We start from the raw sequence: 27819 nt of genomic DNA, 5'->3' as shown, positions 1-27819 counted from the left end.
ATAGAATAGCAATTAAATTATTCAATTTAATTAATTGTTCCTTTCAGTGGAATGGAAAATCCTTATTTCTGATCCTCGTTTGATGCCAATACCAGTGTGAAAGATGGAAGAGCCTACGGCAACTTGCCATGGAAAACTTGCCGTGGCCAACTCGCTACAGCTAACTTGCTGCAGGACAAGAGTTACACACTAATATCAAAAAATAGTGGAATAGAATCATTAAAGAAAGGATGCCAAAGGAGGGACAAAATGAAATGTGAATGACAAAAACTAAAATATTTAATTATTTTAAATAATTAAATTGAATTGTTCTGTAGCAAGGTGTCCCATGGCAAGTTGGCCATATTGAGTTGTCCCATTGCAAGTTGGCCGTGATGAGTTGGCCATGAAGAATTGGCAGTCATGAGTTGACCATGGCAAGTTGGTCCTGGTAAATTGGCTGCAGCGAGTTGTCCCATTCCAAGAGCGAGAGTGGAATATGTAAACAGAGTTGTTTTCATTGTATTTGGTGGATAGATCTGCAGGGAAGTGTCATAGGTAGCGGAAATTGCAGGTGGCCCCACCCATCCACACCCGGCTCTATAGCATCGCATTTAGGCAATTTTTTCACCAAAAGAGCTAGGTGTGTGCGCTCACATTTCTGAATCTGTAGGGAAGTGTATGCCACCCCTGGAGCAGAGTATTTTTAAACACCTGAACTCAAAAGGAAGACAGAGCAATGGAAGGTGATGGATAGGTGATAGGTGATAAAAAAAGAGTTCTGCCTGAAGGTAGAACTGCTGATGTGGGAACTGTAGCACATGAGAACTGTTCAATATTCTAAACCTCAGATTCTTAAAACTCACTGACCTTTACAACCAATATTTCTCTTTTAAACAGCAGTTCAGCTCCTGGCTTTCACTTACAAAAAGAATTGCTCAACCCCACAGTACTTCAAGATATCCCAAAGGAATCTACTCTTTCCCTCCTGCTGTTTCACATTTACATAAGACTGACAGACCTTATCCAGGGATTGGGTGTGAAATCTCACCAATGTGAGATGATGTCAAGCTTTCTCTCTTTTTCATCAACATTCAAGAAAGTTTTCGGAATCATTATTGTGGAACAGTAGTGGCCAAGTAAAATTGAATCTACTCAATCACAACTCAAGACTCAGAAGAATATTTAAATTGTGTTATGGAGGGATTACTTTTCCTTTAAAAATCTTTAAGAATATGATCTATGGACATTTCTCAATACATCATTGGCGTGAGAGGCCTCTGCAGATAAAATTAGCTTAGATTGACATGTTATCTGAAGCATAATGGATGGAAATAATTCACTAAAATTTATTTTGACAATCTAATTATTACCTAGGGCTTCAAGACAAATACCCAAAACTGGATCTGACAGGACACTCTGGTAATCTGTTAGCAGTATGAAGTCCCAACTTAATTTTCTTGCCCCATTTCCTTTGAAAATGTTAACACCTTTAATAGCTAACCAGGATTAGCTTTTGCCATTTTATCTATTTCATAGACAAAAGATCGGAACAGCATCAGGCCCAGCTGGATTAACTTCTTCATTTTTGAAACCCTGTGCTGAAGAACTGGCTCACATCTTCACACCGATTTTTTATAAATCATTGGAGATGTGTTGTGTCCTTTCTTGCTTCAAATCACAACTACCATCATCCTAAGAAATAAGAATAAGAAATCCTCCATCAGAGAGCTGAATGACTACAGGCTGGTCACTCTGACACCTGGAGTTATGAAGTCCTTTGAGAGGTTAGTGCTGGCCCCCTGAAAGTCATCACAGATCCATTGTTAGATCCCTTTGCAGTTTGCCTAAATAGATCAGCAGATGACGCTGTCAATATGCCACTGCACTACATCTTGCAACATCTTGAATCGCCAGGGACCTATGCATGGGTCCCTTTTGTAGATTTCAGCTCAGCATTCAATACCATTACTCCAGAAATTCTTCACTCTAAACTGATTCAGTTCACTGTTCATACTTGTAAGCTTATCAGCTTTCTGACAGATAGAAAACAAGTGAAGCTACTACACAAGGCAATTAGAAAAAGTGCCCCTTAGGGCTATGTGCTCTCTCCATTGCTCTTCTCTCTATATATATCAATGACTATGTCTCTAGAGATCTCTCTGTTAAAGTTCTGAAGTTTGCAGATGACATAATGATCATTGGTCTCATTTGAGATAGTTATGAGTTTGCGTATAGACAGGAGGTTGAACAACTGGCCCTGTGGTACAGCTGAAACAATCTGGAGCTGAACAAGCTTAAAACTGTAGAGATGAGAGTGGATTTTAGAAGATCTTTTATTATACCACTTTTTACTATATTTAAAAGCACAGTATCAGCAGTAGAGTCCTTCAGGTTTTTGAGTTCTATAATCTCCAGGGAGTTGAAATGGACACCTAACATTAAAACCATCATTAAAAAGGCATAAAAAAATGTTATGGAAATTCAGACTGCCCCAGTAACTGTTGATACAGTTTTACAGAGTCTGTCATTTGTACTTCTGTAACTGTCTAGTTAATGGATAGTTTAAGACTGCAGGAAGAATAATTGCAACCTAGCTGCCTTCCATAGAAGACCTGCATATTATGCGTGCCAGAAAGAGGACTAAGATATCTACAGACCTTTCACTTCTTGCACATTAAACTGTTTCAACTCCTCCCCTGGGACAGCAATATAGAGCACTGCAGGCCAAAAGAAGTAGACACAGGGACAGTTTTTCCCCTTGTGTTATCACTGTGCTGAACACCTAATTCTCTGTCTATGTGTATTTATCCATGTAGTATAGCTGTAGCTTCATTATTTATCCTTATCTTCTTTACTCCCCCTCTTATTGCTATTATTATTATTATTATTATTATTATTATTATTATTATTATTATTAATTGTATCACAGCGGCCAGTTGTTTCGCCGGATTTGGCATTGGTTAGTAGTCGGGCCCCACCCAGTGGCCTGGGACGTCGTAACGTATTTTTGTAATATGCGTGCAGATCCAAGCAGTGCGGCTTTTTGCATTTGACTGATGGTGATTTTGTCAATTTTTAACTGTTTCAAATGTAATTCCAGTGCTTTTGGAATAGCACCCAGTGTGCTAATTACCACTGGAATTACCACTGCTGGTTTGTGCCATAGTGGTTGAATTTCAATTTTTAAGTCCTGGTATTTTGCTATTTTTTTCATGTTCCTTCTCGGCGACCGTGCTATCACCTGATATTGCGATGTCTATGATTGTGACCTTATTTTTCTCAACCAGTGTGATGTCTGCTGTATTATGCGCCAGTATTTTGTCCGTTTGTATACGGAAATCCCACAAGATCTTGACCATCTGATTTTCGGTGACTTTTTTAGGCTGATGTTCCCACCAGTTTGTTGTTGTTTTAATATTATAATTTTTGCATAAATTCCAATGGATCATTTGTGCTACTGAATTGTGCCGCAATTTATAATCAGTCTGCGTGATTTTTTTACAGCAGCTGAGTATGTGATCAACAGTTTCATCAGCTTCTTCGCAAAGTCTGCATTTGGCATCATCAGAGGATTTAATGGCATTTGTGCGGATAGCTTGTTCTTGCGCAGCCAGGATTTAGTGACTCTGTTTCTTTCTTTAATGTACCTGTTGTTAACCATAACCAAGTTTGTTCACTGTCCACTTTATCTTTTATTTTTTCCAGAAATTGGCCATGCAGTGCTTTGTTCTGCCAACTCTCCATTCTTGATTTTATCACATCTTTTCTGTATTCTTGTTTCGTCTGTTGGGCCTTCAGTAGATTTTTGTTGTTTACTTCGATGATGATGATGATGATGATGATGATGATGATGATGATGATGATGATGATGATGATGATATTCTTTGGTGAGATTCACAGTCTTTGGCACTGGTTGGTAGCTCAACAGCTCAAGTCCTAACCAAGGACCTAGGAACTGTTAAGGTAACATCGGAGGATATAATGCAGGATACCATCTTGCCAAGTAGCTGAGACAAGGTCAGGATGGAAATGGACCGCCTTCTGCGGACCGAGACTACTAGTTGGCAAAGACTGGACAGACGTTCTGGGGAGAGCTGCGCTATTCCTGACTCTGCGTTTATAATTGTCTCCAGATGAAGAATTTGAGTGGAAGGGGACAGATGGCTTTTGGGAAAATTTACAGAGAACCCCAGGGACTGGAGACAGCGGATGGTGATTTGGAGACTGCGTGTTGCCTGATTGAGGGAACCTGCCTGAACCAACACGTTGTTGAGGTAGCATTGAAGTCTCACCTGTTTCGAGCGTAGGTGAGCCGCCAATGCTGCCAGGACCTTCGTGAAGGTACGGGGCCGAAGCCAAGCCGAACGGGAGCACTCGGTACTGGAAGTGGCATTCTCCGTGGGAGAATCGCAGGTATTTCCAGTGTGCCAGTAGTATCGGAATATGTAAGTAGGCCTCCGTCAGATCCATGGAGGCCAGAAAATCCCCCCGGCAGATGCCCTGGAGAATGGTCTTTAAAGATGACATTTTGAACCGTCTGTAGACCAGGTACTGGTTCAGACGTTTAAGGTCCAGAATGGCTCTCCAACCCAGCAAGCTCTTGGGGACCACAAACAGGTACAAATAGTGACCTTGTCCGCGTTCCCGAGGAGGAACCTCTTCCACCGCTCTGATCTCGAGGAGGTGGTCTACAGCAAGATCCATCAGGTGGTGGCGCTCTGGGTTCCTGGATGGAGGGAAGATTCGAAAGAGGTTCAGAGGAGTGGAGAGGAATTCCAGTCTCAGGCCATGGCGAACCGTGGCCCTGACCCAGGCATCTGTGGTGAACCTGTCCCACTGATCTGCATACAGAGCGAGGCAGCTGCCTATGGGGTGATTCGGGTTCCAGTCATTTCCCCCTGCGGAAGGGATGACCCCCCCCCCCCAAAAAAGGCCACTTAGACTGTGGCTGATACCTGCTGCGGTCCTGATACGTGGACTGCTGGAACTGCCTGTCCTAACTGAAGAGCTGGTATCTGGCCTGATTATCATGGTCTGAGCCCCTAAACGATGGCCTGCAGTAGGGATGGGGGTGGGACTCTGGCTTCTTGGTCATAGAAGGTAGCACCTTCTTCTTCATCTTGTTCTCTACCAATATCAGGTCCAGAGCCCCCGCAAAGAGGTTCGGGCCCGGGTATGGTGCGGTAGCTAGGTTCCATTTTGCCTTATTGTCCATCTGCCAACTTTGTAGGACCTGGGTTGATCTGGAAGGCTTTCCTTGCCCTCGGGGGGGTAGGGTGGCCTCAGCCTGCAGAGAGTCGGCCCTGGCCGCCATTTTAGGGCACTCCCACATCCTGTAGGGTTGTTCCAAGGGTGACTGTCCTGAAGAAGTCAGTTCAGGGGGTCTTGCCAGCCGATCGGGCCTGGAAACAGCCTACAGAGGGCTTTCACTGTAGCCCGAGGTCGAACACGCTGTGGATCTTGATCTGTGAGGCTTGGCCGACGCTGCGTGGGGAAGCTGCGGGTGAGCGTCTGGGCCTGTCCAATTGGCAGTCGCAAAATGGCTGCTGGAGCTCCTCAGTAGAAGCAAAACACCCCATTTCATCGCTGCCTGTCAGCACGAGATGCTGGCGACAGTCTCAGCACCTCCATCTAAATTATTGGGTCGCAGAGGGAGCCTGCAGCGCGGGAGAGTCTTGAAGGCCACAGCGGGGCTTGACTGGCACGCACAATGCACTCAGCACCTCCTCGCTCTTTTGGCGCTGAAAAGCCTCAGTACAAGCCGCCCATGAAATAAGCAGCTCCGTGGCTGCTGTTGGCACCCGTCACCCCCGAAATGGCCCTGGAGACCGGCACAGGGCACCTGGCCCACAGGGAGGAAGGAAGATTGCCCTACAGGCCTTCCCCACCGTTTTAGGGCAGTGAGAACTGTCCGTTTTGGGTGCAGCCGAAATTTAGGTACCGTATTTTCACGACTATAAGCCGCACTGAAAATCCTAAAATTTGATCAAAAACCGGCAGTGCAGCTTATAGCCCGGTGCGCTTTATATGTGAAAAAAGATTGAAAATCTCTCCCTCCCAAGCTCAAACTTGAAGCTCGCAAGCATGCACACGTCCCTCGGGTCTCTCCCTTCAACCTCGCTACTTTCTGAGTCGGAGACCGGGGGGCGAGCAGAGAGCCACCCAGCTCCCAGCCCCTATAAACTGGGCTGTTCCGTCACCCCCGCCGCCGCAAGAAGGGACGGCAGACCGGCGCAGCCCTTCAGGATTTGCCGGCGCCGAGCACCCCATCCGCCCCGGCAGTCGCCCTGCCTAACTCCGCTCCGCGCCCCAGCCGGCTCTGCACTGCCGGTCAAGGGCGCGCGGGTGGCCGATGCGGCGCCCGTCTTCCCAGCACACCACGCCGGCCGGGCAAGAGCCGGGAGAGCAGCGGAGCCCGAAGCCTCCCACGCCAGAAACGTCCCGCTAGCCTGCCACGTGCGCCCACCCGCCCGCCTCGGGGACCGCAACCCAGGCGCCCTGCCCGCCCCCGTCCCCCCCCGCCTGGCTCACCAATGCAGATGACATGGGGCATGCCGCGGCAGGCGTGCAGCCAGAGGACTCCGAGCAGGGCGGCGGCGGCAGCAGCGGAGGCGCAGGAGCGGGCCAGCGGCGGGTGCGGGGCATGGCAGTAGGTCAGCATCCTGGGCGGGCGGGCGGCAGGCAAGGCGCGGGAGGCGGAGAGGACAGAGCGACCGGAGCGCCGCCGCCGCCCGGTTCGGCTTCCCTGGCCGCGGCACCCCAGGCCCCCGCGCTGGCAATCTCCCGGGGTGGCGAGGCTGCGCGGGGCCGCTCAGCGGAGGAAGGCGGCCGCCTGGCGGGAGAGGCTCGGCCGAAAGGTGCCGGGGCTGGAGCCGCAGAGCCAGGCATGCCTTCCGCCTGGGAAGTCCTGCCCCTTCATCCCCAAAGGCCGGCGCGCGGTGAGGGGGGCCGGCGTGGGGGCGAAAGTACTTTGCACATGCTCCACGGTCGCCGCGCTCTCTGTCCCAGCCTTCGCCGAAGCCTCCCGAAGAAGCCAGAAAATGCCCCAACTCAGGCAGACGGAGTTCCAGTTGCAACCTGCGCACGTGATTCGATGAGGAACCAAGGGGAGCCGGGTCTCTGAGCGCAGCTTATAACCCGGTGCGCTTTATATGTGAAAAAAGATTGAAAAATTAACATTAACTGATACTGCGGCTTATAATACGGTGCGGCTTATGGTCGTGAAAATACGGTAATTTAGAATAGCAAATAACTCGAATTAGGTAAAAGATTATAGAAATTTTGTCACTTTTAAAGGTTTCCTACCTAGAGAGCCAATTCAACAGTCCTAGGACCAGAAAGACTGAGAGGAAACTGGGAGCCAATGGGATAGCAGAAGGCTAAGAAGTTTTCTCTTAGTCTAACGGACCAATCAGGCTGTGATAAAACCCTGCCGTGATCCCTCCCTCTACTTCACCGGAAAACAACAAACTGTTATAGTTATAAACAACTTTTAAAACATGGGGGTTGGGCTAATAGCTGTGCTTATTTTTGAACTGTCATGTAGGCAGTGAGATAGGGCAGAAGCTACATTTTATCTCTTTGATCTTTAAGCATGATGATGCTCTGAATAATGTAACAATTTTGGTCTTTCATAATAAGTCTGAGGTTTCAAGGATCTGTTTACAAGGTTTGTGTGAGGGTGTCCAAACAACCTGGCCGTCAACTGATGGGCCCCTGTTCTATGAAGACTACTTTATAGCCACTACACTACACTATACACTTGTGATGGCGAATCTGCTTGCCACAGGGGGCATGCGGAGCCATTTGTTAGGGCACGCAAGGTGTTGCCCTGTCAACTCCAGTGCACATGTGCGCGCTGGCCAGCTGACTTCAGCCTTCTTTTGAGGCTGTTTTAGCTCTCCAGAGGCTTCCTTGAAGCCTCCGGAGCGCGAAAAACCGGCCCTACGTGCAAACTGGAACTTTGGGAACAGACTTCCGGTTTGTCCGTAGGGTCATTTTTCTCTTCAGGAGCCCTCTGGAAGCCAAAAACATCCCTATGACCAACCTGGAAGTGACTTCCTGTTTGCTCGTAGGGCTGTTTTTTGCCCTCCTGAGCCTTCAGGGAAGCCTCCTGAAAGCTCGGGACGGCAAAAATGGCCCTATCAACAAACTAGACGTCTGTTCCTGAACTTCTGGTTTGCCCACAGGGTGGGTTTTTTGTGTTCCGGAGGCTTCAGGGAAGCTCCTGAAGCCTCCGGAGGGCCTCCAGGGGGGGCGAGGAGGCTGTTTTCACTCTCCTCAGGCTCCTATAAAGCCTCTGGAGCCTGGGGAGGACAAAAAAGTGCACCAAAAGCAGGGGGGGTGCTGGTCGCATGTTCATGAGCCCAGGGGGGAGCGCGTGCATGCTTGCTGGGATTGTGTGCATAGCATTATGGGTGTGGCATGCCCGCACATGACCCACCTGCGCTCCCTCCATTTTTGCTACGTGAGCCAAAAAAGGTTAGCCATCACTACTACCGTATTTTCACGACCAAAAGCCGCACCGGATTAAAAGCCGCAGTATCAATTAACGTTAATTTTTCAAACTTTTTCCACATATAAAGCGCACCGGGTTATAAGCCGCGCTCAGAGACCCGGCTCCCCTTGGTTCCTCATCGAATCACGTGCGCAGGTTGCAACTGGAACTCCGTCTGCCCGAGTTGGGGCATTTTCTGGCTTGGGACGCTCCGGCGGCTTCTTCGGGAGGCAGCCCGCCGAAGGCTGGGACGGAGAGCGCGGCGACCGTGGAGCATGTGCAAAGTACTTTCGTCCCCACGCCGGCCCCCCTCACCGCGCGCCGGCCTTCGGGGATGAAGGGGCAGGACTTCCCGGGCGGAAGGCATGCCTGGCTCTGCGGCTCCAGCCCCGGCACCTTTCGGCCGAGCCTCTCCCTCCAGGCGGCCGCCTTCCTCCGCTGAGCAGCCCCGCGCAGCCTCGCCACCCCGGGAGATCGCCAGCGCGGGGGCCTGGGGCGCCGCGGCCAGGGAAGCCGAACCGGGCGGCGGCAGCGCTCCGGTCGCTCTGTCCTCTCCGCCTCCTGCACCTTGCCCGCCGCCCGCCCGCCCAGGATGCTGACCTACTGCCATGCCCCGCGCCCGCCGCTGGCCTGCTCCTGCGCCTCCGCTGCCGCCGCCGCCGCCCTGCTCGGAGTCCTCTGGCTGCACGCCTGCCGCGGCATGCCCCATGTCATCCGCATCAGTGAGCCAGGCGGGGGGGACGGGGGCGGGCAGGGCGCCCGGGTTGCGGTCCCTGAGGTGGGCGGGTGGGCGCACGTGGCAGGCGTCGGCTAGCGGGACGTTTCTGGCGCGGGAGGCTTCGGGCTCCGCTGCTCTCCCGGCTCTTGCCCGGCCGGCGTGGTGTGCTGGGAAGACCGGCGCCGCACCGGCCACCCGCGCGCCCTTGACCGGCAGCGCAGAGCCGGCTGGGGCGCGGAGCGGAGTTAGGCAGGGCGACTGCCGGGGCGGATGGGGTGCTCGGCACCGGCAAATCCTGAAGGGCTGCGCCGGTCTGCCGTCCCTTCTTGCGGCGGCGGGGGTGACGGAACAGCCCAGTCTATAGGGTCTGGGAGCTGGGTGGCTCTCTGCTCGCCCCCCGGTCTCCGACTGAGAAAGTAGCGAGGTTGAAGGGAGAGACCCGAGGGACGTGTGCATGCTTGCGAGCTTCAAGTTTGAGCGTCGGGAGGGAGAGATTTTCGATCTTTTTTCACATATAAAGCGCACCGGGTTATAAGCCGCACTGCCGGTTTTTGATCAAATTTTAGGATTTTCAGTGCGGCTTATAGTCGTGAAAATACGGTATATACTATACATACTATACTATACTATACTATACTATACTATACTATACTATACTATACTATACTATACTATACTATACTATACTAACACACTACACTATACTCTATTGTACTCTACTATACTGTACCATACTCTACTATACCGTATACTACAAGTATATATACTTAATATACAGAGAATGTTATGTCACATAGAAATGGGGGTTAACTTATTCTGCAAAGCACCTGAGGGCAGGAGAAGAAGTAAAGGATGGCAACTTAACAAGGAGAGAACTAACTTAGAAATAAGGAGAAATTTGCTGACAGAACAATTTATCAGTGGAACAACTTGCTTCCAGAAGTTATGGGTGCTCCAACACTGCAGGTTTTTAGCAACAGCAACAGCACTTAGACTTATATACCACTTCACAGTACTTTACAGCTGTCTCTAAGCGGTTTACAGAGTCAGCATATTGCCCCCAACAATCTGGGTCCTCATTTTACCGACCGAAAGGATGGAAAGCTGTCCCAACCTTGAGCCAGTGAGAATCAATATCCTGGCCGTCAGCAGAATTAGCCTGCACTAGTACTGTATTCTAACCACTGTGCCATCACGGCTCATTTAAGAAGAGAATAGACAATCATTTGTTTGAAATGGTATTGAGTTTCCGCTTGTGCAGGGCATTGGATTAGAAGACCAAAGTTCCTCTCAACTCTGTTTTATTATGCTTTAAAGAATCTTTTATGACATGGCAACAACTTTCTTTAGCAAGCATTATTTAGTTAAGTGTCAGGACAAAAAAGATACCCAACCTTCCTTGGAGATTCACCTACAAATAGACTAATTAGAAATGTTTTGCAAACATCAGTTTACCTTAGAGGTTTGAACCAAGTACTGTAATACTACTGAGACAGGGCATATAAAAGTGAATGACAAAACATTGAAAAAAGGTTTTCCACGTCTTGTGCAGATGAATGTAGTAACTATTGCTCAAGAAACATCATTTTCCTTCAGAAAAATTCTTGAGACTTAAAGGCAATGAGATAATATTTTGGGGCATAAATATAACATTAAAAATATAATGGATACTGAGACAAAACAAAATCTTCACTATTTAGAGGCAATCCCTGATCACACAGAATATAATCATTGAAAATAGTGATTGAAAATAGTTTGTTTTCTACCAGGCCATTGGCTTCAAGACAAAAAAACAATGTTATGACTTTAGAAAGAGTGTTGCAGAGAAACCTAATTCATGTTTAGGGGAAAAAACAAGTACTTTAAGTCACAAGTCTTTAAACGATGACATACTCATACAGTTTTTAATCCCCACAGTTCTGTATTTTAGTTTCCTCATAATATTGTTGCTATAAATGAACATGCATTTGAGGATGACTCAGATACTGACAGAGCATGCAGCTGCTCTTTTGACCAAAGCAACATCCTTTTATCAGGATATATGTTACAACTCCCAAAATAGTTGTCCAGATTTCCTGTCCTGTAAAATAATTCTGAACAGGCAAAAGGTATTTGCATTTCTCACTCTCTGTTAATTCCTTCACTTCCAGTTGGAACCTCAACTGATATTTTTCACTTACCATTCAAATCCATAGAACACTATTCATTTACCTCCAATAACCTGACACTTAACAGCACAATGTGTGAGTAACCTTAAGCTCCAAGTGCAGAGTTTCAGAAACAGCCAATGCATTACATAAAACTCAGTCTGAATCAGATCTTCCTCCTCTTTGCTCACAGTCCTAATCTGAATTAGGAACCATGTGTACAGTTCTTTGAAGAAATGGAACATCCTCTGTACTCCAATGTCCTAAATATCTTCATGTCTAAGCTAAATCAATCTTTTGTACTCCTTAGAAGATCCTTATATTTAGAAGGTATGCTGCAATTATAAATATCATGTTTTTGTCTCTCTACTTTTTGAGACAAAAGCTCAGCCATTTATATGCTACAATAATTTTTGTTCAAAGAAAACCCCTTCAAACACTGCCAAGGATTTTATGGCAAGGTCAGTCAAGGACCTATCTCAATTAATAGCTAGTCCAATAAAGTGACAGAATGTACTTTGTTCATTACATACTTGTAATGATCTACTTAGAGATCTGTTAGCAAAGGGAGGTTTTATCGGTTTTGACACATGCATCATGGCATAACTCTCATTTGTGCAAATGCAAAATGCAAAACAAGTGTATTACATTAACAAAGGGGACACTGCTTTATTTATTTTATAGTGATTGACCATTGGTCTTACCTGAAAGGTCCTTCTCTGCACACTGCGGGAGAGTATAATATGTCTACATCTTTGTGTGGATATTTTTTATTCAAATGGTTTCAGTGCAGAAAGCTAAGCTTGGTAATGCGTACACACATTTACATAAGTGTACATTAAGTAGAATCAGTGGTGGGATTCAGCCAGTTCTCACAACTTCTGGAGAACCAGCTGTTAACTTTCTGAGCAGTTTGGTGAACTGCTTGTTGGAAGAAATCATTAGAGCAGAGAACCGGTTGTTAAATTATTTGAATCCTACCACTGAGTAGAATACAGATATGAAATTGATGTTGATGACACTGCTACACTCCATCCCCCACCTCTCAAGTACCAAATTAAGATATAAAGGGCAAGATATATTTTCTGGTCTATCCTTTCACATTTCTTCCTTGGCTTTTTATGGTAGAAGCTTCTGGACATACATTCTGGACTGGCCTGCCAAGTTATTATAATAATAGCAACAATGGACTGTTTTCAGTAGCTTTGCTTAAACGTTTTCTATGGATCGTCACAATAATAACCAACTGCAGTCAAAGTGATGAGTTCTCTGAGAGCCAATTGGACATTCACAGCCCTCAATGGCGCATCTGGCAATCAGGCAGTGGGTACACCGCATCATCCTTCCAAGTGTATTTCAAAGAGAGGCAAGTTAACTGCTGAAGATATACAAGTATTTCTTCCATCAGATAGGCAGGAGGTGCCTAGTCATTTGAAATATATAAAAAGGGGAAACAGGATTTAAAAGCCTCAAAAGAAGCTATGACCAGAAAACTGAATATTTGATACACTGAATAGTATCATGGGATAAAATGTCTCTCATATACAAATTTTACATGGCAAAGTTGCACAAAATGTCCATTTAAAAAGATACAAAACACAGTGGGATCACTACTGAAGAATCTTTTGATGCAGTGGGACCACTATTGAAGCATTGGGGTCCCTGATTGCCTAGTGGTTAGAATGCAGTATTGCAAGTTAACTCTGACCACAGTTTGGAGTACGAACCTTACAGGACTCAAGGTTGAACCAGCCTTCTATTTTTCTGAGGTTGGTAAAATGAGGATCCAGATTGTTGGAGGCAATATGCTGACTTTGCAAACACGTAAGAGTGTTATAAAGCATACAAGAATATAAGTATGTACGGTAAGTCTAAGTGCTATTGCTATTTTTGCAATATGTGCATACGGAGACAACTAAGGAAAGCCTTCAAAGTACCTATAGCAAGTTTTTTGAAGAATGTAGTTTCTTTAACACAATGTGGAGTTATACATATACTGTATAGTGCATATGTACAAAATACTGCGTATTTTGTGAAGCACCTTCTTCAAATTCTACACATAGCCAACTATGTGGTTATGTGGTTGCCCTCTGTTGCTATTAAGGAACTAGAAACTGGGGAACTCTTCAACCCTTGTTTGAAGGCAGATGGTGAATATAGTGAGACAAAATGAAACCTAGATAAGATGGAGATGATGGGAGCAGAAAAAGCAATAAAATTGGTTTTATATAGAGTTTCGCTTCTCACTCAGGAATGGATTCATCACTTGCAAGGAAGTAGAAGTAGAGATGGTGGCTTGTGGAAGAAGCGAATTGTGGATTGGGTTCATGTTTTTGAATTTGTTATCGGAATTAACGTTAGTACTGGCTGCTATTATAACATTATTATCACATTCATTGTTTTTATCTTATCAGCCACCTTGACTAGACTTGTAAAATTTGAACTCAGAGGCTTCCTAAACATAATTAAATGAACTAGCAATCCTAGAGTTTATAAAACTGAAAGCTAAAATGAATAGAAACTTTTACAAATACTTCTATATTTACTTCTTCCTCATACCCCTTGAATTGTTTCTGGGTTAAAGATCATAGCTGGATTACACTCAAGAGATAAAATCATCCAGTTATCAATTTAGAATCAGAAAGTATAATCAAATATATCATACTCAGAAACCATTTGAATGAAGAATCTTTTCACAAATGCCTTTTTATTTGTATACTAGCTTTCTTCTCCTTTTCCAAAATTCTTGTCAGCAATTTTTGCATATTTCTAAGATTAACTAATATAGCATTTACAGAGATCCCAAGCTTGATATAATTATGTCACTTTTCTCCTTTTTTACTTGAAGGTCTTTAAAGGATCCCTGTATTTAAATTAATAATTGTGTGTTGTTTGCAGCTCATGAAACCCTTTCACTACCAGTATGCCAAATTTAATACCACTTACAAATTAAGTTTCTACAGCTACAGCATTTGCTAGATAAAACTAGAATGTTTATTACAGCATGTCATAAACATTCCTAAAATATCATACTGAAAAGCAAAGTGCATAAACACTCCCATTTATATGAAGCTGATAAAAGATCAATGCTGAGTCTACCGGAAACTAATTGAGTTGTATGCTCGGGGAAAAAAATTACCAGTCCAAAGGTACCCTATGCACTGAGATAATTCATAATTAATGCTCTTGTGGATACTAAGGTATTTTGCACTACCTTAAGCAATTGTTAAAAGTTACTCAAAGGAATAATCTTGAAGGGAAAAATAGCCATATGTTTTAGTATAAGTGCTGGGCAAGAAAAAAATGGTCACAAATCATCTCACAGAGTTTCTCTCTCTCTCTCTCTCTCTCTCTCTCTCTCTCTCTCTCTCTCTCTCCCTCCCTCCCTCCCTCCCTCCCTCCCTCCCTCCCCCTCCCTCCCCCCTCCCTCCCTCCCCTCTCTAATTGTGATCACACACTCAGAAAAGACTGTAGAAAAGCACTATGTAGAAAGCATGATATATGAATTTGCATCTGCTACTATGTGGGCATCCAATTTGCATCTCTTCTTGCAAATCAGATCTGTTGAATATGCAAATATACATTGTATCTTTTAGTAGCAAAAAAAAAAACCCTAATAGGCAAATACCATATCCATTTACACTGATGTTTTATTAAAGAAATAAAATACTGTTTTTATTTTCTGAACAAATCCACTTGAACAGAAGCTGATGATAAAACTGTTCTAGCTTTCGAAGGTGAAGAGGTGAGTACTAAAAGCATCACTGCATATGCATGTAAAGAGTGGGGTTATAAGGTAACAATAAAACTCCCTTTTTATGACCTTGTAATTCCCTGACTCTAAGGTAACAATAGCAATCACTAACAATTTGTATTCTGCATTTCACTCAAAAATGCTCCCACGGTAACTTATAACGATCAATAGTACAGTCTCTGCCTAAAGGCATCTGGTTTTAAAGAAACAACTGAAGGGAGGGGAAGAAAAATGGATATTAATCCATATCTGACTTTTTGTGACCTCAAAAAGCTAAGCAAGGTTGGTCTACTTGGATAAAAGATTGGTAAGAACACCTGCAGAATAAATTGGAAAGTTTAAGAAATAGAAAGACATGGCAAAACACTTCTGTACTGTTGTTTAGAAGACTATAGGGCCATAAATGGCACACTTGCCATAGGTGGCACGCAGAACCATTTGTCAGGGCATGCGAGGCGTTGCCCTGTCAGCTGGCCAGCGCACACATGAGTTGGCCAGCTGACTTTGGCCTTCTTCTGAGGCCATTTTTCACCCTCCGGAGCGTGAAATACCAGCCCTACGGGAAAACTGGAAGTTTGGAAACATACTTCCGGTTTGCTCGTAGGGCCGGTTTTAGCCCTCCATAGCATTCAGGAGCCTTCAGGCAGCTTCCCTGAAGGCTCTGGAGTGTACAACACGACTCGATGAGCAAACCAGAAGTGACTTCTTGTAGGGTCGTTTCTTGCCCTTCAGAGCCTTCAGGGAAGCCTCTAGAAGGCCCCTGAAGGTTCTGGAGAGCTAAAACCGACCCTACGAGCAAACCGGAAGTCCATTCCCAAACTAGGGCCGGTTTTTCGCACTCTGGAGGCTTCAGGGAAGCTCCTGAAGCCTCCGGAGGGCCTCCAGGGGGGTGAGGGAGGCTGTTTTCACCCTCCCAAGGGTCCTATAAAGCCTCTGGAGCCTGGGGAGGATGAAAAAAGCACGGAAAAAATGGACTGGAGCGCTGCTCAAGAGTACATGCCCGCTGGGTTTGTGTGCATAGCATTATGGGCATTGCATGCCAGAGCACAACCCCCCTGCGCTCCACCCACTTTTAGCACACGAGCCAAAAAAGGTTCGCCATCACTGCTATAGGGATATGTTCATGAAGTTAACATGAGTAGATAATGATTCAAGGGAGATATTACTTTATTAGAACTAGAATTACAAATCAATAAACAATAGGGCTTAAACTTGAGTGGAGGGGGAGAACAGACACAATGTGTTTTGTTGTTGTTAGTCGTGAAGACCCATCACGACCTCATGGACAACATTCCTCCAGCCCTTCCTGTCCTCTGCCATCCTCTGGAGTCCATTTAAGCTCACGCCTACTGCTTAAGTGACTCCAGCCAGCCACCTCATTCTCTGTTGTCCCGTTCTTCTTTTGCCCTCAATCTTTCCCAACATTAGGTTCTTCTCCAGTCCATCTCATTAAGTGGCCAAATAATTTCAGTTTCCTCTTCAGGATCTGGCCTTCTAAAGAGCAGTCAGGGGTGATCTCCTCTAGGACTGACTGGATTGATCACCTTGCAGTCCAAGGGTGGAGTCTTCTCCAGCCCCATAATTCAAAGGCCTCAATTCTTTGACACTCAGCCTTTCTTATGGTTCAACTTTCACAGCCATACATTGCAACTGGGAAAGCTTATTGTGCAGTAAATGAGTAACTGTACTAAATAATAATTTCCATGCTGCAATCTCCAAAGAAGTAAATTTTAAAATATTACACAGAATATATGAAAAAATATTACAATATTACATTCAATAGAAATGTCATAATTGGTTAAGATTTAATGCAATAAAACCCAGAATTAGAAGAGGATTTCAAAAAATAAAAGAAACAAAACTGAACAGTACAACGTAACTGTTCAGCATCACATGCTACGTCAAGGTTGAGATGTGGCTAAAATATGAACGAGGATTACATACATACATTTCTGTTGCCCAAAAAATCTGTAACGTTGAATTGTCAAGTGGAAAATATGCTAATTCAACTGTGGGGATGGCCAAACTTCAAGTATCCCAAATTAAAATCTAATTTAAGACTTTAATGTTCAACACCTTGTGCGTAGCCCTTTTGTATCAGTGAAAATTTTACTATATACCAGTAGCAAGCAGTATTCCTGGGCAGCAAAAGCCTTCCTGGGCAGCAAAATTTAGTAAATCAATTCAGGAGAGTTGTGTGCTGATTGCCGGATACACTGGCATAAATATCATAAAAACTCCTGGCCACATCTACCATTCGAAAATCTGGAGGAATGGTTCCATACGGTTTATCTTCACCCAAGCCCTTAGTAAAACATGGAAAACACATATGTTCATGTTTTCAAGACAGAGGTAGCAAAGCCATCTACATTCAAACATCAACACCTAGCGCACGCTCAGCGAATCAGTAGTAACGCCAATAGCAACCCACCACTGCTATAAATGTAAAATGTTCTACTTCTAAAGGATGTGATCTCAATTTCTTCCCTATCCTTCCCCAAAAAAAAAAAACCCACATAGGCCAATAATAGAAATTATTGCATTAATTAAGAATAAAGCATTTGACTATTAATTGTGGTTTTGAAGTATGTGTATGTGGGGCACTGGAAAAGTGCAGCTGCAGCATGTCTATTTTCCCAAGGGGCAAAATAAATCCAATCATTTCGGACATGATCAATTTTTTCTGGATTACAGTCTGAGTATTTCAAAAATAGTAATTACTGTTCATAAAAGGATATTGCTCTGCCAGCATATTTAAACATAACCCTTCCCCAATGTGATGTCCTGTTGGAATGCTGTTCTCAAAATGTCAAATATTTTGAAGAACACAAGATTAAATAAGACTTACTGCAAATGGATATCAAGGGAGATATAGAATACCTGATTTCAAATCTATGAATTCCTAAAATTTACTGAATACCTTAACACTGTTAAAAGAAGAGATACATATATACATAATACCTATATTGAAAGATAAATAACTCAGAAAATGAATATTTTTCATGATTTCTCCATTAGAGAAACTCTCTTGATTTGTTTGCTATCTACATATGAAATTTTTCTTGAAGCTTGTCATTGGTACGTCTCTTACATCTTTCTTTATCAGCCAAAACAAATGACATGAATGAAGTTATTATTCGTGATGTGCTTTTTCTATCAAAAATTGTTAATGAAAACAAGCAATGATCTCTTTCTCTTGTATTAAATGTGGTAAACAAAGTCTAATCTCATTAGTCACACTTCTTTCAGGAATTCTGCAAATAGTTTCAGTACAAGTTCAGGTATTAGTGTTCTATATTAGAAACCTCTTCCCTGAAAACATAGACCAGATCTGTGAACTGATTTGTTTAGACACACCATATTTCTTTAGGATTAAGATTTATAATTCTGACATGGTTTCTATAAGGAATTATAGAATTACAAACAAAAATTACAACTATATAGTACATTTTTTTCTATTTTTGTAAATAATGTTAATAGTTAAATATTTGTATACAATGGAAAGACATCAAAATTTTCATACACATATGTGGTACAGTATACAATCTTCAGTCATTAACTACATATTTTAATTATTCAGATCAAGACCATGAATATATAAACTTTGGTTTGTTTTACTAGTTCCAGATGTGCACAACTAAGCACTAATTGCTGAGCTCAGAATATTAATATTAATATTAAGACCCAAAACCTCACTAGGTGTCAAGGATGCAAGAACTGGTCAAAGCTGTTATGCCAAATTAATTCAGGAAATCTCTTTATTCCTGAAAAAGTATAGACTGCATAATAAATGTGGAGAAACATTTCCTCTATACACTGGAAGTGAGCAAACTTCAGCTCATGAACAGCATGTGAGCTCTATACCTATTTTTTGTTAAAACAAATACACACACAGTTGAAAGAAGTCAAATTGTCCACCTCACTTTGTAGCTCTCAGAAGTCAAAATGTTTAAACTCCAAACCCAATACTGTATATACTCAAGTATAAGCCTAGTTTTTCAGCCCACTTTTTGAGCTGAAAAAAGCCGCCTCGGCTTATACTCGAGTCAGTGAAAAATTTGCCCGAAATGGAGGGAAAAAAGGGGCGGGGCCATGCCGCTGGGTGATGCTCATGAATGGCCCAGCGCCCCTGAGTTTTCCCTCCCTCTGTGTCAGTTTGCCGCGCAGCGTGCACCGCACCATCCCCGCTCCTCATGTTCTAATGTAATGCAGGGCTATCTTACGATTCCCCTTCCTCCCCCTCCTGCCGCTCTGCAACGATGTCCCACCTCCTCCTTGTTATGGCAAGCAGCCACATAGCGATGTCCCACCTCCTCTGGTACAGTGATCCAATGATAGGAATCACTGTGCTGTGTGTCATAGGAGGCGGGACATCATCATCACAGCGGGACATCAGCATCATGAGGTGACTGAAGTATTTCATTGAATACACCGGTATTGTGTGATAATAATTTGTTATGCAGAGCAAATTTTTACAATGGCTACTGTATATTTAATGGGCACAGGCAGGCTGTATATGTTATTCAATGGGCAATGGCATTATTGGTATCTATTTTTATTTTTGAAATTTATCGGTAGCTGCTGCATTTCCCACCCTAGGCTTATACTCGAGTCAATAACTTTTCCAGTTTTTTGTGGTAAAATTAGGTGCCTCGGCTTATATTCGGGTCGGCCTATACTCGAGTATATACAGTATATAAAGTTACACACTTATATTCCATGACTTTCATGCAAAGATACACTATATTGCCAAAAGTATTCGCTCACCTGCCTTTACTCGCATATGAACTCCTATCACACCCTGGAAATCACTGAGCTCCTGAGAGCAACCCATTCTTTCACAAATGTTTGTAAAAACAGTCTGCATGTACTTGATTTTATACACCTGTGGCCATGGAAGTGATTGGAACACCTGATTCTGATTATTTGGATGGGCGAGCGAATACTTTTGGCAATATAGTGTATATGGACTCTTATACTGGTTGATGTGAAACATGCATTATTTACTCTCTAATTATGAGAAGTTGTGTGCCTTAAGCTAATAGATGGAGACATCTGTTCGTAGACAATCACTTAATAATTACACACATCAATCAATTTAGTGAATAAAAATGGTATTTTCCCACATATCTCCTTGCACACTTCTGTATAATACAAGCATGGGATTCTAATAGTTCCATATAATCTCTCTACTATGATTGAATGTGACTGAATGCATTTTCCAGTTATTTACATTACCAGTGTTCCTGCCATAGCATAGATGCTTCTGAAAATATGTACCTTATTTCCTGAGGATTAGGAAGTCATTACTGTTTAGAGGAAACAGATTTGCTTTGTTTCAGGAAGAAACAAATGAACTCTTTTGGTGATAACTATTTTAAGATTCTCAGAAGAGGAAACAATGTCTTTAAAATATATAGCTTCCCATATTCACTAACATCTATTCCAAAACAATGTTAATCAGTATTGTTTGCCCTTTTCAATGCCGAAAGTTATATTACATTTAGGTATTTTCAAACAGTAATGTGAAACAACAGCTTTTGATACTACTCTTTTTAAGAGAAAAGACCTAGGAAAGCCTGTTTAGTAAATATCACTCCACAATCCATCATACTGCTTTGCAATGAGCTTTCTTAAGAAGTGAGTTTCACTGAGAGAGAGGTGGGAGGCTTCCTTCTCAAAGATTATACTATGATCCTATCATTGTACAAACTTTTCCCTAGTTGCTTTTCTTCCCCATGCGAGTGTAGGGATCCAAAATGAATATTCAGAAAATGAAGGTTTTAAACAAATCAACCTTTCCTATAAAAATTCTACAGACAAGGTAAAAGGTAAAGGTTCCCCTCGCACATATGTGCTAGTTATTCCCGACACTAGTGCTCATCTCTGCTTCAAAGCCAAAGAGCCAGGACTCTCCGAGGACGTTCCCATGGTGATGTGGCCGGCATGACTAAATGCCGAAGGTGCATGTAATGCTGTTACCTTCCCACCAAAGGTGGTCCCTATTTTTCTACTTGCATTTTTACATGCTTTTGAACTTCTAGGTTGGCAGAAGATGGGACAAGTAACAAGCTCACGCCATTACACGGCGCTAGGGATTCAAACCCCCGAACTAAGCTCAGCATCTTAGTCACTGAGCCACTGTGTCCCTTTCTACAGACAAAGCAATATTCAAACCAGTCTGTGGATCCCAAAGCCAGAAACATCATACTGAATCTGCCCAGATGCCATGTGTTTTCTTTTTATTTTTGACATTATGTATTTTATTTTATTTTTTGTAAATCTCATGTCAAAGTGAGGTGGCCAGTTATATAAATCAAATGAATAAATAAAAGAGAAAAGTGATCAGGGTTCATGTAGTCCAGAAAAATGTAATGGTTCATATAATGCTAAACAGGCTGAAATGCACAATCTTAGGCTCTAACACAGCCTTATGATATAAAGCACCAGAATTATTCTTGCGTAAGTTCAATTATGACTCATCAGGGTTCTGATCCCTTGAAAAGCATTTCTCTTAGGGAGACCAACTCTACAATCTGGAAGTCCTCTGCCATTCAACTCTTTATTCCTCCAACTAGCAGCAGTAGGACTATTTGGGGCTTTTACATCATTTATCAGAGACTGAATCCAAAGGTTCCATGGACTGGTTTTATTTTAGTCTTCACACCACTTTCATGTGAGCCCTGGATCTTTGGTCTCATCCTGGTATCTCCTCTTTGGGAAAAAAGCTGGGGCAGACATAATAGCTGCCACTGTCGGGCACAAAGAATCAGGACCATATTTTAAGTCCCAATTCGGAAGGTTATTGCTCAAGCCTATATTGAATTGAATTGAATTTTATTATTTGTATGCCGCCCTTCTCCGGGAGGGACTCAGGGCGGCAAACAACTCAAAAGGGGAAAAGGGGAACATAGAACAGAATACAAGTAATTAAAATAACCAAGAATCTATATGCCAGAACCTACTCAACTAAATTAGCCTGTGATAAATCAAAAGGGGTTGGCTTAGAACATTTGTGGGAACATAATGACTCTAGGCTGATGACTCGTTTAACTCTGTCCCCCAGCTCTGCCTGCTCTTCTCTTACAGCCATATTTATAACAAGAAAATGAATGTTTCTCATGAAATTAAGGTCCCATCTATGACACATTCAAGCAAAAAAACTATTGACAAGGAAGCAAGTTCTAGTAATAGATATTTGAACACGAGGATTTTCCACCCTTTAGTATCTCACAGACTCTCTAGTGTTCCATGGAATACACTTTGAAAAACCATTCATTAGACCATTTCACTGTCACTTTTATGTATCTTTTATTATATAATGTCACCCACATGCATAAAATTTTTAAAATTACAAGATGCCAGATCCCAGTCCAAGATTCTTACAATCTAAAGTTAACTGCTAAATAAAGGAAGGACAGAGGGGTAAAGAGGAAAAGAGAAAATAGATTTAAAGGTTTTAACTAGAAAAATTAAATCAATTTTGTATCCCACAATGTCACATTAAGCAACATTTATCTTTCTATACTCCCAAATCGATTCAAAGTGATTTACAACTAACCATTAAAAATTTGTAATGTAATAATTAAAAACATCATTAATAAACTACAGTAATTAAAATAATAAAATCTAAACATAATTAAACTAAATAATGTATTATTAAATTCATTAAGCATAACAATAAAAATAATGGCAAAAGTTAGTCAGAGAATATTCCTGTTATAATTGTAAAGGACTTATTAAGAATCCTTCAGCATGAAAACTTCATCGTTTCTATTTTTGCTATATATCTATTACTTTTTTATTATACCCTTCTTTACTTCCTTATCTGATCATTACTGAAAGATGAACAGGCATGGTAACTTTCAGGGGTGGGGGGGATTAAGAGAAAGTTTTTAATTTTTCCCATTATATAATATATACACTACTAAACTCTAGTTCCCATGACCTTTAACTGGGCAACATGGTGCCTCATTAGGATAAATTTAGAACCAAGATATCTCAAATGTGCTAAATTATAGAATGGGTTGAAAATCTGGATCCATGCTTCCCAGGAAATTGAAATTTGGCAACTTTTGTAAAACATTTAATGACATAACATTATCATAAAACAGGTTATAACATAAAACAACATGTCATAAACATTGCCTGCACTGATGTTTGATTATGCTATACGTTTTGAATGAAGGCAGTATGTTAGCAGTTCTGGCATTATTGTCAATGCAGAAGCTGGTAAAGAAATATCAATGGGTCATGGGCTACCTAATTGTGTTTATTTTCTGTCAAGACCAGTGATGCTTCCAAATGATTGTCTCTTAGCACTATCAATCAACAGGTAATGTGCAGCTTCCATTTTTCTATCCATTTTTTTGCAGAAAGAACAAGAGACAGGAAAATTGAAGAAAAAACACAGGAAGGGAACAGAGGCAAGACCAATAATAACTTCCTGTGTCTGGGACAGGGCAACTGCAAAACAAAAGTCTATCTTGAAGAAATGTAAAGAACTTGCATTGTTCCATGTACAAGAATGAACATTAGTCTCACCAAACTAGGCAAGATACGCAGAAATTTGTGGTTGAAAAGCCCTTTACTAAATGAGTTCTAATGTTTTGTTTTTTCTTGGGGGGGGGGGGGGGGGGAAACATCTATACGGTTTTCAGATTCAAATAACTGGCAACTCCTTGCCATTAAAAGACAAAGTATGCAGCACACCCTTCTTTCTTGGACCAACATCATATTAAACTCTTCCACTACTCCACAGGACATCAAACCACAATACCACCATTTATTTTTGGAGCTCAACTTTGGATATGTCTATAATTTGCAACTGCTATCATCAGATATATTTTTGCTTTCCGGGCTTATTTTCATTTTCTGCTGCATAAATGTTTTGAATCAGGTTGAATGTAACAATAGCAACAGCAAATAGAGAAGGATGCCTCAAAACACTGACCCATGAATGCCCTTTAGACAGTAGGTTCTACAAACTTTCTTCAAATTCGCATTTACCTCACATTTATATAGCGTTCGAGCTTCATCAACTTTTTATATCAAAGCGACATCTTGCTTTGCTGTAAGTCAAGTTTGTAAGAAGAGACAGATGGAACTCACAACTTATTCACAGGTTTATCGCAAGTTTCAGGGATGGAAGCCAATTATCTATATTTGGAGTGGGAAGATAACTTGGAAAACAGTATGTAGCAACTCAAGAGCACATTTGGGATCCTTCACTTCCTTCCTATCCTAAAGAATATTACATTTTGGCAAGCTTGTGAATTTCGGATGCTCAGGTCTAAATTTCTCCTTAACAATGCAAATGCTGATTTCATTAAGTACATCGGTCATTTCCTTCATATTGCCATCCTGGTTCCAAACCAAAAGTTGAACATACCAGAAAAAAGCCATACCACAAAGAAATAATTCATTTCCTGAAAAATTATTGAGGCATTGAAAAGATTCATGCTAATGTCTCAACTTATTTTTAGAGACACTCAAATATACATCTGCAGTTATAATGTAAAAGAAAATATGAAAATATTTAAGTATTTTTGAGACTTTTTCCATTATAGCCTAGTATCCTTGAAGTAAATGTCTTCCAATTCCAATGATGAAGTCATTGAAATGACTGAAAAAGCCTTTATTTTAGTTTTAAACCAGTACAGACTCTATGCACATTATTTTTAGTACATAAAAGAGAGTGAACTCACTGAGAGAATTCAAATATGCTTGTGTATTGAAGTGTTTATGCCATAGAAATGAAGAAATGATATGGGAGTACCTTCAAGTAAGAAATATCTTTTAAAAATTTTAACGGTATACAATTCTAGCCATATATACATATTATATTTTGGATGTCTTCAAATCATTGTTGACTTCTGGTGACTGCCTGGAAAGTCCCTGCAATTTTCTTGGCAAGGTGTTTTCAGAAGTGGTTTGGCACTGCTTCCTTCCTGGGACTAAGAGAAGGCACCCAGTTGATTTGTGACTAAGTGGAACTAGAACTCATGGTTTCCTGCTTTCTAGACTAGTGCCTGCTTGCAATGTCACACAATCACATGACTGCACTTTGCTATGTTTTGCCAGTTTCTAGCATTTCTTTGCCAATTTCTGGCAAACAACATCCATTTGGAACAATGGATTTCTTTCATAATCATGTGATTTGCTTAACGGCTCTAGTGATTCACTTCATGACCATTGTAAAAATAATTGTAAAATTGAGTCAGGTCCATAATGTTATATGGCAGAAATTCTGAAGTCAATTGTAGTCAGACCACCATATCTGTCAATCCAGATCTGATGCTGTACATTTCTAGCTCTTCTACAAGAACCATTCAAAGGTAACAACTAAACTGGAATAAACAACTTCACATCAAGTCCATCTTTTTGAAGCTTAAAGAAATACGGAACATTGCACAGTGCCAATATTATGCAGAGAACTACCACCTCTCCATAACAGAATTGATTATATCCCAGTCCTGATTACTCCAGTGAAACTTAAATCATGCCAGCCTTTTTCAACCCAAATGTCTTGCAACAACTGGATTAATTTATTTGTCTCTGAAGGAAGGTTTTTTTTTTCTGAACAAAACTTATGCAATCAATATTTTTCATACACTATCAATTCAGAGACAGGTAGAAAGGAAAAACTGAGATCATTATGGAAAAATAAGGTGGCAGAGGGAGGGGCTGTGTGAAGCAAAGTACACATACCAGGAAAGTCTACTGCACCTCTGAAATCTGTGTGAAAGGGATTTTAAAGGACAGCCTATTCATCAAGCTATTGGTTTTTTTAAAAAATAAAGCTTGCACTTATTTAACTTTTTGATACAACTAAATTGCATTTTAATGTAATCTAGGAAATTGCTTTTTCCCTCCTGTGGGGAGAAACAAGAGTAGACTGGCACACACGCCTAATACTTGCTCACCCACTATATTACTGAATCCCCTTGGTTAAAGGAAAGTATTTTCTGGGGTGTAGAATTACTTAAATATAAGTGGGGGAAATACATCTGGAAACACTCAGCATGCGGACCTGGGGGTTAACTATCGAACAGAGAAAGAATGTGTTGAGACGGCTGTTGCGGACACATGCGAACCCAAAGCTTCCTCGGCTGCCTCACTTTCGGTGCCAAAAAAAAAAAAATTATGGCCCGCAGACCATCTGAGAAGACGGTTTAGTTAGCGTGTTTGATTACGAGTTACTTCTGCATGCAATATTATTTAGTAAGCAACAGAGGCTATTCCCAACGCACATTTGTTGCACGCTCGCCACAGGGTCCAGCAGCAGAAGTAGCACTCAAGGCTGCTCTTCCAAGGCTTTCTTCTGACATTTAAACTTTGGTCATATGATTCACGGCACACCGCGGCTAAGTCCGTCGTACCTGGCTCCCAGCAGCCCGTCTACGTCAACAGGTACGCGAGCTCGGGTCTTGCGCCACCCGGACGCCCGGCTAAGCAGGCTTCCCCTTTTCAAGCGAGATCGCGTGGGAGCGCCAACTCTTACCTTAAGGGGGACGCCTCGGCATTTGCCTCGGCATCGGCTCCCGGCGCCTCTTGGGCGTCCTCGAGGCAGCGGCGTCGGCGGCTACCGCTGCTGGGATGATACGCTGTTAGGACGACTCCTTGGGAAGTAGACCAGTGGCTCATGATGGGAGCGAGAGCATAATGGCTCTGCCGCCGACATGAAAAAAGACAGAGGCGCTCCGTCAAGTTCCTGGTCTCTCGGGTCCTCCCCTCGAAGGCCGGCGCTTCGGCCGGGAAAAGGGGAGGAGTGAGATTAGCTGCCTTCCTCCAATGAGCCTCCACCATTCAACCGAGTAGCGTTCGCGGGAATTCTCCCGGCCCCTCTTCCACTACCGCCCCCCCCACCTCCCCGCCCGCGCTTGCCTCGCTGTAACTTAAGGATTTCAGCAGGTGAGCAGGGCGGCTCAGCCAAGTTATCTTCCGCCGCAACGGTAAAACGCAGCACATCATCTTTTATTCATATTTCCCTCTGTCGAGGCACTCAGAAAGGAAGCCCAGAAGGCAGATCTTTCTTTCCTGCCTTCTTTCCTTCTTTTCTTTCTCTCTGTCTATCTTCTCTTCTATCTTTTCTTCTCCTTTCTTTTTCTTTCTTTTTTCTTTTCTTTCTCTCTCTCTCCCTTCTTTCTTTTCCTTCCTTCTTTTCCTTCCTTCCTTCTTCTTCTGCTATGTAAGATCATGTTTCAGTCTTTCCTTGAAGGCTTTCCACAAGACATCCTTCTCAAACAGAGAGAAATGACTCACTGAGATTGAAAGAGAAGCATTCCTGGTGAAAATTTATAGCCTGATGTTATGCTTATTTTCTTCTTTTTCCAGTGAGATATAGCTTCTCTTTTCTCTCAGCCCTACCGATTTGTGCTGACTAGCAATCCAGTGTTATGCAGATGAGAATGAGAAAACAAAGTGGAAAATTGTAGATTTATCCTGTTTTAATATCAAAACCATTCCATATATTTTCCTGTTATTCTTCATTTTATTCGCTTTAGCAGTCCTCACATACATCACTTGTAGCTGAGATGCATTTGAGATGCATTTGTGGCTTACATCAGTGGCTTGGCTGCTGTAGTATGAGCCCAGGTACACATTTTCAGAAATCAGTCTATCTGAGGTGGTTCGGTACAAATTCCTAAGGGCCATCTTTGCAATCCTCCACTGTGTATGAAATGCAGTTTTCTATCTGGATACAAGTTTGGTTTCAGCC

At 42.6% G+C, this 27819-nt stretch overlaps 1 protein-coding gene across 1 annotated transcript in view; it reads right to left on the bottom strand.

Moving 5' to 3' along the window:
* The window catches only part of ARHGAP18 (Rho GTPase activating protein 18), a 70030-nt gene extending 43203 nt beyond the window's left edge, over positions 1–26827 (bottom strand). Inside the window, exon 1 of the mRNA XM_087718502.1 lies at positions 26602–26827. Within this exon, the coding sequence (XP_087574628.1) occupies positions 26602–26744 (143 nt within the window). The 5' untranslated portion in view covers positions 26745–26827. The remainder of the gene's footprint in view (positions 1–26601) is intronic.
* Positions 26828–27819: the final 992 nt, after the last annotated feature.

The sequence above is a fragment of the Thamnophis sirtalis genome, unplaced genomic scaffold (assembly GCF_051295495.1).
Source record: "Thamnophis sirtalis isolate CommonGarterSnake01/CBP01778 unplaced genomic scaffold, rThaSir2_p1.2 scaffold_6, whole genome shotgun sequence".
Taxonomy (NCBI): domain Eukaryota; kingdom Metazoa; phylum Chordata; class Lepidosauria; order Squamata; family Natricidae; genus Thamnophis; species Thamnophis sirtalis.
The sequence above is the reverse complement of the archived record's forward strand: the minus strand, read 5'-3'. Positions and strand labels throughout refer to the sequence as shown.